At 39.5% G+C, this 15,283-nt stretch overlaps 1 protein-coding gene across 4 annotated transcripts in view; it reads right to left on the reverse strand.

Annotated features, from left to right (window-relative positions):
- Positions 1-15,283, reverse strand: part of LOC149220101 (uncharacterized) — a 492,965-nt gene that overhangs the window by 256,258 nt on the left and 221,424 nt on the right. For 3 of the 4 annotated variants that reach the window (XM_089382722.1, XM_089382723.1, XM_089382721.1), the window contains exon 4: positions 2,848-3,039. In XM_089382722.1, coding sequence (XP_089238848.1) covers positions 2,848-3,039 — 192 coding nt within the window. Of the gene's footprint in view, positions 1-2,847; positions 3,040-3,385; positions 3,486-15,283 lie in introns of those variants that run through there. The other variant, XM_089382724.1, reaches the window with a different exon arrangement.

The raw sequence follows: 15,283 nt of genomic DNA on the forward strand, positions 1-15,283 counted from the left end.
GAATGTCCACCGAAACTAGCTTGAGAGTCTTTTCTAAAACCCTTAAGAGGAAACTCGCTTGAGCTCCAAACCAATCATAAGAAATAATTATAAACCAAAATGAATAAGAAATGGGCTTCTCTCCCCTTTTATAAAATTTTGCTGGATCTTCTCCAATCTTCTAGATTTTTTTTATTATTTTATTAATAATCCACTTAGTTCATTTTCCTCCTATTTTCCAAGTGACTTTTGACCCCTTCTATTTACCCCTTAGATAAAAACATTTTTTCACATTTTATTTAATAAGTGATTTTTTATTACTAATTAAAATCACTTTTATCTCAAGAAACTGCTTAAACTACCACCATGATCACACTGACCTCCCAAATCACCTTCTTATCATTTGGTCTTATAGATCTTTTTGCCCCCATTACACTAAGGTTTTTCTCCAATTAATCAGCCCAAAACAACACCTTAAGCGTAATTAGTTAAAATATGCCCATGAATAACTATGTTTTACGAAAACCATCAGAATGTAGCAGAACCAATCTCAAACTGTGTGGAACTAAGCCCGATGATGAAAAATAGCAAGCGATCCTAGTCGGCCCCCATAAAATTTCCTAAAACCCTCTAGGCCCACCAATAAGGTAATCTTGCTCTCGTGATTTGGCTAACATAAGCTCTGGAAATCCCTCCTAATCTCACCACAAGGAAATCCAAAACTTAGGGACATTACACTAGCATTAGAAAAGTTGGTCCCTGATAGGGAGTAGTGTGCTAGATTGCATGGTGAATTAAGCAAATACTTCAGTCAAGCTGGAATATTTGGTACTTTGCATGCAATCGATGATAGAGATAGACCGGATCTTGTTGAATGGTGGAACATGTATGGCTCTGGGGACCTTTAGCGAAATTGGTAGTTAAATTTCTTTCACAAGTGGTTAATACTTCTTCTACAAAGAGGTGTTGGAGCACCTATAGCTTCATCCACAATGTCAAAAGAAACTGCCTTAATGAAAATTGTGCAGAAAGCTTGGTTTATGTATACTACAACTTGAGGTTGTTGAAACATTATTGCGAGCGGGCTCGATTTGATAGAGCATATATCACTTGGGACAACAACCCGAAGGAGGATAATTTGGATGATGGAGCCTTACATTTACAATAGTTGGAAGCATAACTTTTGGACAATGAGGATGACAGTCATTAAGCAACAACAACAACATTGCTACCCCCATCCACTAGCAAGGCTCAAGTTGCACCATCTTTGCCGCCACCTCCATCCACAACACTGCATGGAGGTCATGTGCATTCTGGTTCCAGATGTGGTTCACGACCATTGCAAAGTCAGACTATGCGGGAGGAGACTCCCATTGTTCATAGATCACGAGAAAAGAAATTAGAATTTTCTCATGGCAAGAAGAAATTTTAGTAGATAGTAGATTTACTTATCTTTTCTAGTTTCTAGTACTTTTTATAACTATTGACTCTTTCATATTTACCATGGTATTTTTGTAAACAATATATGGCAATTTAAGTTTGAAGTTAGAAGTTGGCAATTATAACTCATTGGTAATGGAATATGAATATGACACTTCTTGAAACATTTAATTTCATGTTTGATATTCTTTGTTATAGTTTGGTAATGATTACAAGTACACCTTTAGTGATAAAAAAATGTTATATATTGAATTTTGAAACTTTAAAAATTTAAGGTTGATGAGAATCAAGATGTTGTGGACCTATGGTTGATGATGATTATAATTACTAGACAATTGATGTTATATGGTTTAATCCATGATTTTATGCTTTTATAACTAACTCATCATTCTACATGCTTTTGTTGACATATAACATCAATATATATATAAATATATATTATATAAAAAATGCTCCTGAAAAAGCTCCCAACCCGGAAACTTCTGAAAATTGTCGCTCCCACTCCCGCTTCCAAGCAGCCTTGGGATATCTTATTTCTATGTCTATGTTTATATCATTTCATTTCATGTTATTTTTGTAAGTTCAGCATTGATGAAGCTACATCATGGCCATGTCCAAGAATAACACCCAAATAGGGCGGGGAATTCAACCAGTGACTTAACATCTAAGGGTGCCTTAACAACACACCCGATCACTGTCTATCCAAGACCCTGTGGACATCATTTCATTACGTGTTGCTCCTATACTCATTTATCATTTTATTTCAGAACACATCCCTTTTCTTGGTTATTATGCTAGTTCTAATCATTGATCCCTTTGACCTATGTTGGTCTTTTGCAGACATTAATACACAACTCCTTAGTCTCCAACTTTGATCTCCCTGGCTATCCTCCTTTGCTCTCCAACACATATGGTCTCTGATCTCATAAACCCCAGACCTAATTGATCTGGTACCATGTTGACTTATGCAGTTGCACATACAATAATATACACATATGAGCAGGATAATAAGTGTCTCAATATATTAATGTCGAAGCAAATACATCAGTGAAGTTTCGAAAAAAGATAAATTTAGACAAAGATATCAAACAATTAAAGAATATTAAGAACATTTACTATATATGCTCAGTCTCATATGTTAGTTGTTATGGCCTTGTTTGGAAGAGGCAGCGTTGAATTGCAAAATATGTAATTTTTTTATTTGGTAAAATGTAAGACTAGTGGCTGGAAAAAAGTTCCTAGGAAAGAATTTCAATTTGCTTGTAGTCATGGATTTCACTCAGAATTCATTCTAAGAACTAGATTATCAACCAACACATGAATTTTTATTATTAAGCTTTTAATTCACGGTAAAAGTTAAATAGCTAAAAGCTTTCACTGACATTTCCATAAATCACATCACTGCCGGAGAGCTCGAAAAGTAATTACCTGAATCAGATGTAGTCACATCTGAGAAAATAGTAAGAACAAGCCCAATAATACAAATAGCTGCCCCAATAAACTGCCATATAGTATATCTTGTCTTCATAAAGAAATGAGTGAGAATCATAACCCATGGGATGGCCCAGCAGCTCAACAACGTTACACTAGTAATTGATGTGTACTGATACGCCTTCACATCTGTCATATAAATTTATAAAAAGATAAATACTTCTCAACGCAGATACCTAAAAGGTTCAGATTAATTGGTCAACACAAAATTTGAAACAACAAAGTGCAATGTGGGGGTTTTCCTTTTCAAGGTTTTCTGATTTTCTGGTATCTTCTTAGATATCAAGAATACAGAAGGAATTTGCCTCCACTGAAAACATCACAAATCAACCTCTAAAATCAAGGACCTGAAAACAATTTGACTATTCTACAAGTGCAACGGGAATGAAATTAGGAAAAGCAGCATGTTTGAATAAGCATGGAGTATCAAGAAACAAAATGTGAGTGTCATAAATAATGTGTCATAACTCTTTACTTGAGGCTACAATATGTAAATGGAATGAGCTGGAACTAATGTACGAATGAATTAGGAGCATCACTATCTTCGAAAAAAACATCGAGCGTCAAGAAACAAAATGTGCATTCGTTATAAATAATGTGACATAACCCTTTATTTGGACATACTTGAAGAAAAAAAAAAAAAAAAAAATCTTTTATTTTTGCATTTTCACATTGGAATGACTAATTACAACTATTTCATAAATATTATAAATATGCTAGTTACAATGTCTCTAAGAACTTGAACACAAACAACTGAAAACAAAAATAATGTGACATAACCCTTTATTTGGACATACTTGGAAAAAAAAAATATCTTTTATTTTTGCATTTTCACATCGGAATGACTAATTGCAACTATTTCATAAATACTATAAATATGCTAGTTACAATGTCTCCAAGAACTTGAACACAAACAACTGAAAACAACTTGTTCACCAAACCACTCAAGCTAAAATATTTTGACAAAGGAATATTTCATTTCATGACAATCTAGATTGGACATTTTCTCTTGAGTATCAATAATTTCTCTATTTTCTAGTCTATCTCTAAGATGCTTTGTCCTTATTCCTCTTTAGGCCACACAAGTCATTTTGGATCTATAAGGTTATAAATACATAGACTTCACTACTCAGATAGAGCTCATGTCGTTTCCAGTATCACAGGGATAAATGTTTTTAATGGATTTTCCTTCACAATAAAAATAAACATATCATTTTCAAACTACCACTCTCCCAGTTTCTTTAATTTCTTAAAAAATTCTTGAAGTCATGGGAAGAACAAAGTACAAGATGTAGCCTAGGAGGTTATGGAGGATACATAAAAAGATAATAATGCCTGCCATCAACATGAATTCAAGACGGAGTCCATTTCGTTCTATGTGATGCAATGTTTTTGGGGTGAGGCAGAACAAATTCAAATGACAACAAAAGTAATGGGACTCTGTAAAAAACACACACATACTAAAAGGAAAGAAGTAATGGCAACAAAAATGTGTTGAAATGTATAACTTGGGAGGTACTCCCACAACCCCTAGTGTACTGGGTTTGTGAGGAGTTGACCCACGCAATTGGAGCTTCATGGGCAGTGTACCCAAGTGGTGGGTTTTGTACCCAAAGTCATGGGCGAAATACCCAAGTGAAAACTTGGTTATTCATTGAAAGCATGTGGGGCACCCTTGAAGGCCTAAGGGGCGCCTAGGGCTTCAATGGAGTGGCGAAAGAGAAATGAAAGAAATTTTATTTCTATCGATAATGGTGTTTAAGCATGTTTGGATTAGGTCGGCTTGGGCACAAGTGGTGACCCTTGGTGGCTAATGGACTCCACCATGAACACTATAAATAGAAGTCAAATTAAGCTCATTTGGATCATCAAGTGCAATCATCTTATGAAGGAATTTGCCTAAGGAAAGTCACAAACCCTTAAGAAGGTTGAGTTGGAAAAGGAAGATGAATAACTTTGTGATTTTTCGATCTGATCTAGGATGTGGAGGGTTGGATGTGTGTCTTGATATGGTTCTATGGAAGGGTGTTATGTTTTGTGGGTGAATCATCTAGGTCAAGTTTTTGTAGTATTTCAGTGAGTTCGTAGACCTGAATCCTAGGTGAAAGAAGGCCACAAATCCTTGGTTGATGACTGGTTTTAGGGCGGAATACCCTCAGATCTAAAAACAGTGATTAATCACATGGCCGAGGCTTAGAAGGTTTGAATGTAGCCAAAAATAAGGTGCAAACTGAGGTGGTCGCGGGTGGATCAGACCCTAGTTAGAGGTAGTCTTATTACTATGGATCAGGGTCAAGTATTTCCTCAGTAAGGTGCCACATGACCGAGCTTCCTGAGGCTTAAGAAGAAGTCAATAAGGCACCTATTGTGGTTGTGTCTTGTGTTGATGATTGCAGGGATCATAGGAGTTTGTGTATAATAAATTAAAGGAACAAAATCATCGTGTTGCTAGAGTTGAAAGTGATTTTGTGTGTGTATATTCATTGTGTGAAGCGTTTGTTGAAGAGCCCTAAGTACAATGAATTAAAGGGGAAATTCGTTGGCAAGTGGGCAGCTTGTAAAGACCCTAAGGATAGTCATCTTAGCGGAGCAAGGAGGTTGTTGTGATGGCAGTTATTGGTACCCTAAGTTCTGTCACTTGACTCACTTTGTAGAAGCAAGTGGATAGTTGGTGGGAAGTCTTGTGAAGACCCTAAGTACAGTGACTTAGGAGGAGTTGAGTTATTGTTGGAGGGTAGTTTGTGTTGTTTTGTGGTAGCATCGGATGTGCTCTAGCCATGAAAATTGGTGGAGATGCTAAGGCACATAAGATATCCAAGACCCAGAAATCGTTTGGGGAAATTCCACCCAGTTGGAGAGATATTAAAATAATTAATATTTTTAATGGGGTTCCTAAGTCTAAACTTAGGATAATTAAAATATTAATGGGTATTAATATAAAACTGGGTGAGAATGTTCTAAATGGCATGGATCAAGCCAAATCTAATCTTAGCCGTTGATTAAGGACTTAATCTTGGCCGTTGAAGACTCAACATGAAAAGTATAGGAGGGGGCTTGAGGGTCAGTTGGAGATACACCAAATTGATCAGTCAGTTTGATTTTCTAGAGCGGGGTTTTGCTGAGAGAATCGAGCTAGTGATCTATTGCAGTGAGGGGCAGTTCGACACAAGGCCGAGAATACATATAAGAGAGGTAGAGATAGTGCCAGAGAGACAACACAGAGCCTGGAGAGACGCAGAGGCTGAAGAGGCCAGCATGGGTGAAGCAGAGGGTGAGAAGGATGACACATAGAGCCAAGGGGCTGATGCAGAGGCATCAGTAGCTATGCAAAGGCTAGCAGAACTGACGCAAGGCCTAGAGGCAGCGTTGGGTGATTTTCGTGGGGCAGACTGAGTGCTGGTGAGCTAAGAGGGTGATGCAGTCCCTAGCAGAGTGACGCAAAGTAGTGGAAGTTGCCGTAGTTGCTGTGGGATCCATCATCCGGTGACTGATCAACCGAAATATCTATCTCCAAGGAGGGGTGCTTTTGCTGAGGGCATTCTCTATTGGGTGAGCCATTTCTGGCACCCTAGTTGTATTCAAAAACTACATAATAATAAAACCCTCATATCTGTTGCACCGGTTTCCCCCATTGGGTTTTTCCAAGGACGTTTGTCCAAAAGTGATGGTGTCCCTTGTGTGTTTGTCTCAGTTATTTCAGTTGTTGATCTGTATATGAGTTAAGGTTGCATTTGTGTTTATTTCAGTATTTATATTTATAAATAACTTGTTAAAGGAAAGAACAAGTAGGAGAAATTAAACTAGATAATGCAGTAGGGATTTCTAACGTGTTAGACTTAGAAATTTCAACATGGTATCAGACAACATTGTTCCAGAGCAGAAGCAGTAGAGAAGTGACGCAGAGAGCCTGCGTCATCATTTTGAGCCAGGAGGAGGGTCAGTGCAGAAGCAGAGAGAGGCAGATCAGACCTACGTAGTGCCCAGTCATCTTTCTCAGCCAGGAAGGATCGACATTGTGGCCAAGAGGAACAGATTTTGTCGTTGTCGGGATTGTGCAAAGCTTGAAAGGCTCAGTTTCTTCAGTTGCCGGGGCTTGGGAAGCTGTGGGCAGATTGTGTTTGAGAAGATGGTGGGGTGTTGGTTCTATCAGAACATAATAGTACCTAAGGAGATAGAACCAAGGTAGAAGGAGTCGCTACCTTGACGGATTTTTAGCCAAGAAATCTAGATCCAAGTTGTAGTTGCAAGGAGGATTGGAGAGGAACGATTCGATAGCTAGCCAGAGGATTTCTAGGAGGGAAATCAGGACTTAGAGGGAGATTTCCAGGAGGAAAGTCGAATCTCAGAGGGAGTCCAAAAAAGGAGTTGAAATGGCAGTGAACAGACTAAGGGATCAGGAAAGGTTGGACGGGGCCTCCAACTCTGTCATCTAGAGGGCCAGGATCCTGGTAGTCCTAGATTGACATCGCATCGAGTACTTTGCCTTGAGAGTTGTGGCTATCCAAGTTGACCTAGCTGAGAATGAGAAGTATGAGGATGCAGTGGCGAGGACGAAGTGCATGATCCTAGGCGGGGTCAAAGATCATGTCATACCACATATTGCTGAAAAGAACACAACAAAGGAGATGTGGGATACTTTGACAACCTTGTATCAGGGCACTTCTGTGCAGTGGAAGATGCTATTGGAGAATCAATTGTGGTCATATCAGATGCAGAATGGAGAGTAGATAGATCCGTTCCTCCTCAGATTACAAGAGATTCGTGACCAACTTACTTCAATGGGGTCTACGCCAAATTTGGAGTTCATGGTGAGGACTGCCCTGAATGCAGTCTTTGAGGAGTGGGAGACATTTGTCCAAATATTTTGGGCAGGGCTACTCTTCCAAGTTGGGAGGAGATGTGGGCATCTCTCTGCCAAGAAGAGATCAGGAGGTTGACCAAGGTGGGGAGTAGTGGCAAGGGAAGTCGAATCAAGAAAGAGGAGGAGGAGGATGTGGCTCTAGCATCTGCAGGACAGCAAGGGAAGAGGAAGAAGAAGGACATCTCCAAGGTGAAGTGCTTCCATTCTGGGGAGCTGGGACATTATGCATCCCAGTGTCCCAGGAAGAAAAATAAGGGAGAAGCTTTTGATTCTGAGGCAGCTCCAGCTAAGGTAGAGAAAGAAGTCGAGACTGATGATGACTGTGCCATGAGTGCTCATGCACCTCTAAAGAAGAGGTGGGGTGATATTGAGTTGTAGTCAGGAGGACTACATACTAAGGGCAGGATCCTTGAGGTGCCCAAACTCTTGGATCATATCCGGCTACGAGATCCCTTAAATAAAGTAGCATGATGACTGATGTCGGGTGGAGCAAAGTGTAGTGGAGCAACAAGGCAGTGCTTGGGTGCAAAATCCTGAGGCAGCGCAGTGGAGTTTGCAGCAGTGTGAGAGGCAAAGAGGTGTATGCAGCAGTGTAGTAGCAACAGAGGGAGCACAGGATAACAACAGAGGCAGCTTCAACGTCACGAGGCTTCCAAACTAACTGGGATGTCAATATTTGGGAGAAGTCAGTTACCTACTTCTCGGTAACTAAGTTGCAGTGCAGCAGTTAGCAGTGGTAGTGCTAGAGGCAGCATGGGCAACATATTGAGAGGGAGTTGTAGTACAGATGTAGGAGTGGTAGTGGCAGTGTCATGGGCAGCAGTACAGGAAGCAACAGTGCAGATGATGTGAGGCAGCAGTTCAAGCATCAACACAGGTACCGATGCGGAGGATCAGTGTGATGTTTCAATGATGGAGAATTACTAGAGCACATTCCTCGCTAAGAGGTAGTGTTTATTTGTGATAGCATTAGATGTGATCTAGCCATGAAAATTGGTGGAGAGGCTAAGGCACATAAGATCTCCAAGACCCAGAAGTCGTTTGGGGAAATTCCACCCGGTTGGAGAGATATTAAAATAATTAATATTTTTAATGGGGTTCCTAAGTATAAACTTAGGAAAATTAAAATATTAAAGGGTATTAATATAAAATTGGGTGAGGATGTTCTAAATGACATGGATCAAGCCAAATTTGATCTTAGCTGTTGATTAGGGACTTAATATCAGCCGTTGAAGACTCGACAAGAAAAGTATAAGAGGAGGCTTGAGGGTCAGTTAGAGATACATCAAATTGATTAGTCAGTTCGATTTTCTGGAGTGGGGATTTGCTGAGAGAATCGAGCTAGTGAGTTGTTGCAACGAGGGGTAGCTCAGCACGAGGTTGAGAATACATAGAAGAGAGAGAGAGAGATAGTGCTAGAGAGACAGCGCAGAGCCTGGAGAGGTTGATGCAAAGGCAGCTAGGACTTACGCAGAGGCTGAAGAGGCCAGCGTGGGTGACGTAGAGGGCTGACACAGAGAGCCAAGGGGTTGACAAAGAGGCATCAGTAGATGTGCAAAGGCTAACAAAGCTGACGCAGGGCCTAGAGGCAGCACTAGGTGATTTTCGCGGGGTAGACTGAGTGCTGGTGAGTTGAGAGGGTGACGCAGTCCCTAGTAGAGTGACGCAAAGCAGTGGAAGCTGTCGTAGTTGTTGTGAGATTGATCATCTGGTGACTGATCAGTCAGAATATCTGTCTCTGAGGAGAGGTACTTCTGCCGAGGGCATTCTCCGTTGGGTGAGCCATTTCTGGGGAGTTGTATTCAGAAACTGCATAATAATAAAATCCTCATATTTGCTGCACCGGTTTTCCCTCATTGGGTTTTTCCGGGGACGTTTGTCCAAAAATAACGATGTCCCTTGTGTGTTTGTCTCAGTTATTTCAGTTGTTGATCTGTATATGAGTTAAGGCTACATTTGTGTTTATTTCAGTATTTATATTTATAAATAACTTGTTAATGGAAAGAACAAGTAGGAGAAATTAAACCAGATAATGCAGTAGGGATTTCTAACGTGTCAGAATTAGAAATTTCAACAATTTGGTCAGCTAAAGATGCAAGCAATTATGGAGAAGTAAAACTTCTTGTGAGCAGCAGTAGAGGTGGCAAAGGACTTTCCAAGTGTTCAAGGTGTGTGGAATGAAAGGGCCGGTTTGGGATCTCCTTCAACAAGTAAGTTAAGTGTGTCTTGTTCAAGGGTAGATTGATAGTCATATGTGTTTATATCAAGCCCTAGTATTTTCCTTGTATCAGGGCTAATTGTAAGGGCCATGATCCCTGATACAAGATCCATGTGTTTTTTGTATTAAAGTTGTAATATAACAAGTTTTGGGTTGCAAAAAAATTCTTGTGTACCACTTTGATTCACTGTTGTACATTTTTTGTTGTGTAAAGTGCTTGTGTTGTGGCATTTTAGTGTGTTTGTGATCATGTTCTAGACATAGACCTAATTTTGAAGTGCCAAGGAAAAATCAACATGGTATTACAGCTACTTTGAAGGGACAGCGAAATTAGAGTGTGCACAACATGTAGCTCAAGAGGGAGTTGGTTGCCTTGTTGTTGAAGGACCATCAGCATGGAAAAGTTGGCCACTGGTTTAAGGTACGAGAACAGGTTGGATGGGTTGTCAAACTATAGCCCTTAGAAGGACAGGATCAGGTTGGTCTTGTTGGTCAACATGATTTGGGAGTTCATTGACAAGGAGATTAAGAAGCCAAGTGACCCTAGGGAGTTGGAAGTGTATGAGGACTTGGATACAAAGGCTAAGCTCATCATCCTAGACGGTGTCACAGATCACTTGATACCTCATCTGAATAGGAAGAACACTACCCATGAGATGTGGAAAGCTCTTTCATATTTGTTCCAGAATAAGAACGAAAACTAGTTGTTGATATTGAGAGATAATTGAGGAATACCAAGATGTTGGATGGAAAAGGAGTGGCTCTGTATCTGATGAGGATTACTCAAGTTCATGATGAGATTGCTACCATCGGAGATATCATTCCTAAGTTTGAGCTAGTGAGGACTACTTTGAAGATATTTACCAAGGAATGGAAGTTGTTTATCAAAGGGATCATCACTCAAGATAAGTTGTCAAATTGGAACAGGTTATGGGATGACTTCATCTAGGAAGAACTGTGGGATGAGGATCTTCACAAGAAGAAGAAGTATGTTGAAGATAATTTGGCTTTTTCAAGTAAGGTGAAGGGAAAGGCAAAGAAGGACTTGAAAAAGATTAAGTGTTATACATGTGGCAAATATGGTCATTATGTGAGCAAGTGTCTACGAAAGAAGAAGGGAGAAAATGAGAAGAGGAAAGGGAAGGAGGCAGTTGGTGCTACTACATCTTATCAGCTGGATGACTTCTCAAGAAGAATGGAGGAGGGATTTGTTGTAGTTTCTCATTTCTCTGAGGGTGTCATTGACGAGAATGCATGGTACATGGATAATGGAGCATTGAAGCATATGACAAGTTTCACGTGAAATTTTTGAGACTCTAACTAAATGGGACTCAAAGTTTCACAAGGAGGTTGGCGACAAGAGTTAGAATGTTGTTAGAGGGTTAAGTGTTTTTCCATTCAGGATGGAGTCAGGTGGATTGTTACGAGTTCAAGATGTACTATGGGTACCAGAGCTCAGATACAACATGTTGTCTGTCTCAGTGATCGAGGAAAAAGAGTTTGAGTTGATCTTCCAAGATGGGAAAGAAAAACTTAGGCCCAAAGGCTCTAACTCTATTGGAGCTATCATTAGATTTAGGAGCATGGTCTATATCGGCTTATGGGAAAGCCTATAGATAAGGGGAAGAAGCAGATTCTTGAGACTTAGAGGGAGTCAAGTTCGAGTGGGAGTATGTAGGTTCAGAGGGAGAATTTGCAACCTAAGAAGAGTGCATGGTCAATGGGAAGCAAGGGGAATTTTTCTGGAAAGAAGGAACAGTGGAATGGCCTGAAAGCATTTTAGGATAAGAAGCGGGAAGCTTCGTGTGGCAGGGGCACTACCGAGGATAGTGTGGTTCATTCTACATGGTATGTTGCAGTGGTGAACACTAGAGATTGGGTTAGTGTTGCTGACGACGATGAGTTACTTCTGAGCAGTGGAAGTACCTCCCTCACTAAGAGGGAGTGTTGAAATGTGTATCTTGGGAGGTACTCCCACAACCCCTAGGGTACTGGGTTTATGAGGAGTTGACCCATGGAAATGGAGCTTCGTGGGTAGTGTACCCAAGTGGTGGCCTTTGTACCAAAAGTCGTGGGTGAAAGACCCAAGTTAAAAATTAGTTGTTTATTCGTTGAAAGCATGTGGGTCACCCTTGAAGGGTTAAGGGGCACCTAGGGCTTCAATGGTGTGGCAAAAGACAAATGAAAGAAAAATTATTTCTATAGATAATGGTGTTTAAGCATGTTTGGCTAAGGTTGGCTTGGGCACAAGTGGTGATCCTTGGTGGATAATGGACTCCACCATGAGCACAATAAATAGAAGTAGAATTGAGCTCATTTGGATCATCAAGTGCAATCATCTTATGAAGGCACTTTCCTAAGGAAAGTCGCAGACCCTCAAGAAGGTCGAGTTGGAGAAGGAGGACGAATATCTTTGTGATTTTTTGATCTGATCTAGGATGTGGAGGGTTGGGCGTGTGTCTTGATATGGTTATGTGGAAAGGTGTTTTGTTTTGTGGGTGAATCATCTAGGCCAAGTTTTGTAGTATATCAGAGAGTGACGCAACCGTAAATCCCAAATGACATAAGGCCGCAAATCCTTGGTTGATGACTGGTTTTAGGGAAGAACGCCCTCATATTTGAGCGCAGTGATTAAGCACAGGGCCAAGGCTTAGAAGGTGTGATGTAGGAAGAAATAAGGTGCAAACTGGGTGGTTGTAGGTGGATCAGACCCTAGTTTGAGGTAGCCACAGTACTGTGGATTAGGTTCGAGTATTTCCTCAGCAAGGTGCCACAAGACTGAGATTTCTAAGGCTTGAGCAGAAGTTAATAAGGTATGTATTGTGGTTGTGTCTTGTGTTGATGATTGCAGAGATCATAGGAGCTTGTGTACAGTGAATTGAAGGAGACAAAATCACTATGCATTATTAGAGTTGACAGTGATTTTGTGTTTGTATATTCACTACGTTTAAGCATGTGTTAAAGAGCCCTGAGTACATTGACTTAAAGGGGTAATTCATTGGTGAGTGGGCAGCTTGTAAAGACCCTAAGGACAATCATCTTGGTGGAGCAAGGAGGTTGTTGTGAGGGTTGTTATTTGTACCCTAAGTTTTGTCACTTTGGAGAAGCAAGTGGACAGTTGGTGGGTAGTCTTGTGAAGAACCTAAGTAAACTGACTTAGGAGGAGTTGAGTTATAGTTGGAGGGCAGTTTGGTAAATTGAAGATGCAAGCAATTCTGGAGTAGAAAAACTACTTGTGAGTAGCAGAAGAGGTGGCAAAGGACCTGCCTATTGTTCAAGTTACATGGACTAAAAGGGTTGGTGTGAGATCTCCTTAAGTAAGTAAGTCAAGTGTGTCTTGTTCAAGGGTAGATTGATTGTCATATGTTGTTGACATCAAGCCCTAGTATTTTCCTTGTATCAGTGCTAATTGTAAGGGCCATGATCCTTGGTATGAGAACCCTATGTTTGTTGCATTAAAGTTGTCATATAACAAGTTTTGCGTTGCAAAAAAATTCTTGTGTACTACTTTGATTCATTGTTGTACATTTTATGTTGTGCAAAGTGCTTGTGTTGTGGCATTTTAGTGTCTTTATGATCATATTCTAGACATAGACCTGATTCTGAAGTGCCAAGGAAAAATCAACAAAATGAATGTGCTATTACAAATTAATACACAATTATCCCACAATTATAAAGTATATTATATCTAACAGAATAGATGGGCATAGCCATATAAATTAAATAACTGATAAACGTGGATAGGTGTCAATCCATGACAATAATCAAGACACTTACTTGATCATACATAAATTAATAAAACTTAAAAATCATAAAAATTAACAAAATTCTACCTTTATTTAAAATAATAATAATTATTGTTATTAATAAAAGGAATTAGTTTATAAGTTGAACATATATACATTTAAAAAAAATGTATAACAAGATTCTTACAATGGAGATTCACATTCACTTTATCATGGAGATTTTTAATTTGTAAATGGGCTTTGTTACAATAACATGTCTTGTCAATAGCACATGCTCAAAAAACTATAACTAATTTCATATGACATTTTTTTGTAATTAATGAATTTAATTAAAAGGGAAAAAAATACATAACTACTCTGGAAATAAGTCTCAATTTTTTATTTCTATATACTACAAAAAATTATTCTAGAATATGTTATGGAGCTTATATCTCTACTGTTAGCAGTCTGTAAATCCCTTTAGGCTGGAAAAGGGCTACAGAGGTAACCACAAACCTCTTTAGGTTGGAAACTGGCCCTTTCCAACTGGAGGGGTGTTGATTTGGGGTAGTATCAAATGTGTTGTAGCCATGAAAACTGGTGGAGAGGCTAAAGCACATGAGATCTCCAAGACCCATAAATGGTTTGGACAGATTCTAACCAGTTTGGGACATATTAAAATAATTAATATTTTTAATGGAGTTCCTAAGTCTAAACTTAGGAAAAATAAAATATTAATGGGTATTAATATAAAACTGGGTTAGAAGGTTCCAACAGTCACGAATCAAGCCAAATCTAATCTTAGCCGTTGATTAGAGATTTAATCTCGATCGTTGGAAGACCAACAGGAAAAGTATAAGAAGAGGTTTGAGGATCAATTGGAGAACACACTGAGGGAGACCAGTCAATTCAATTTCTAGAGCGGGGTTAGTTGAGAAATTCGAACTAGTGGTCTAGAGAGCAGCAAGAAGTAGTGGGTACGGAACAGAGAGTCAAGAACAACACCAGAAGACTAGTGTAGAGGTTGGAGAGGCAGATGCGGAGCCTCTCAGGCAGAGTTTTCATAAATAACTTATTGAGAAATAAGTAGGTAAAATAAATCAGTTGTTGTAGTGATAGAATTTTCACATGGTATCAATGCAAGTAATCAGAGATAGAAAGGGAAAATCAATTATGGGTCGAGATCATGATGCAGAGGCATCTACGTCAGGAGACTTGCAAAGATTTTCAGAAAATTGTACAAGAGATGGTAATTTCGATTTCTCTATGTTGGCTTCTACGCTGGAAGAAGAAGTGCCTTGTGTGACTAGCTTTGCATCATCAGAGGTATAGTATATAGACAGTGGATCCTCTTGGCATATGAGGGGAATCCAGGAATGTTTCTCAGATTATCAAGAGGAAAGGATGAACTTTCAGATCACCATGGGGAACAAGGAAAAGTGTACTCTAGTAGGGAGGGATACCATAGTTTTTCAAACAGAAATGGGAGAGCGTTTTCGTGCTACCAATGTGCTACATGTACCAAGATTGGGGATGAACTTACTTTCTATGTCACAACTTCAAGGCAAA

This window comes from Pinus tabuliformis, chromosome Q, assembly GCF_031772625.1.
Source record: "Pinus tabuliformis cultivar Carrire ecotype Pingquan chromosome Q, CPIR1, whole genome shotgun sequence".
NCBI lineage: Eukaryota > Viridiplantae > Streptophyta > Pinopsida > Pinales > Pinaceae > Pinus > Pinus tabuliformis.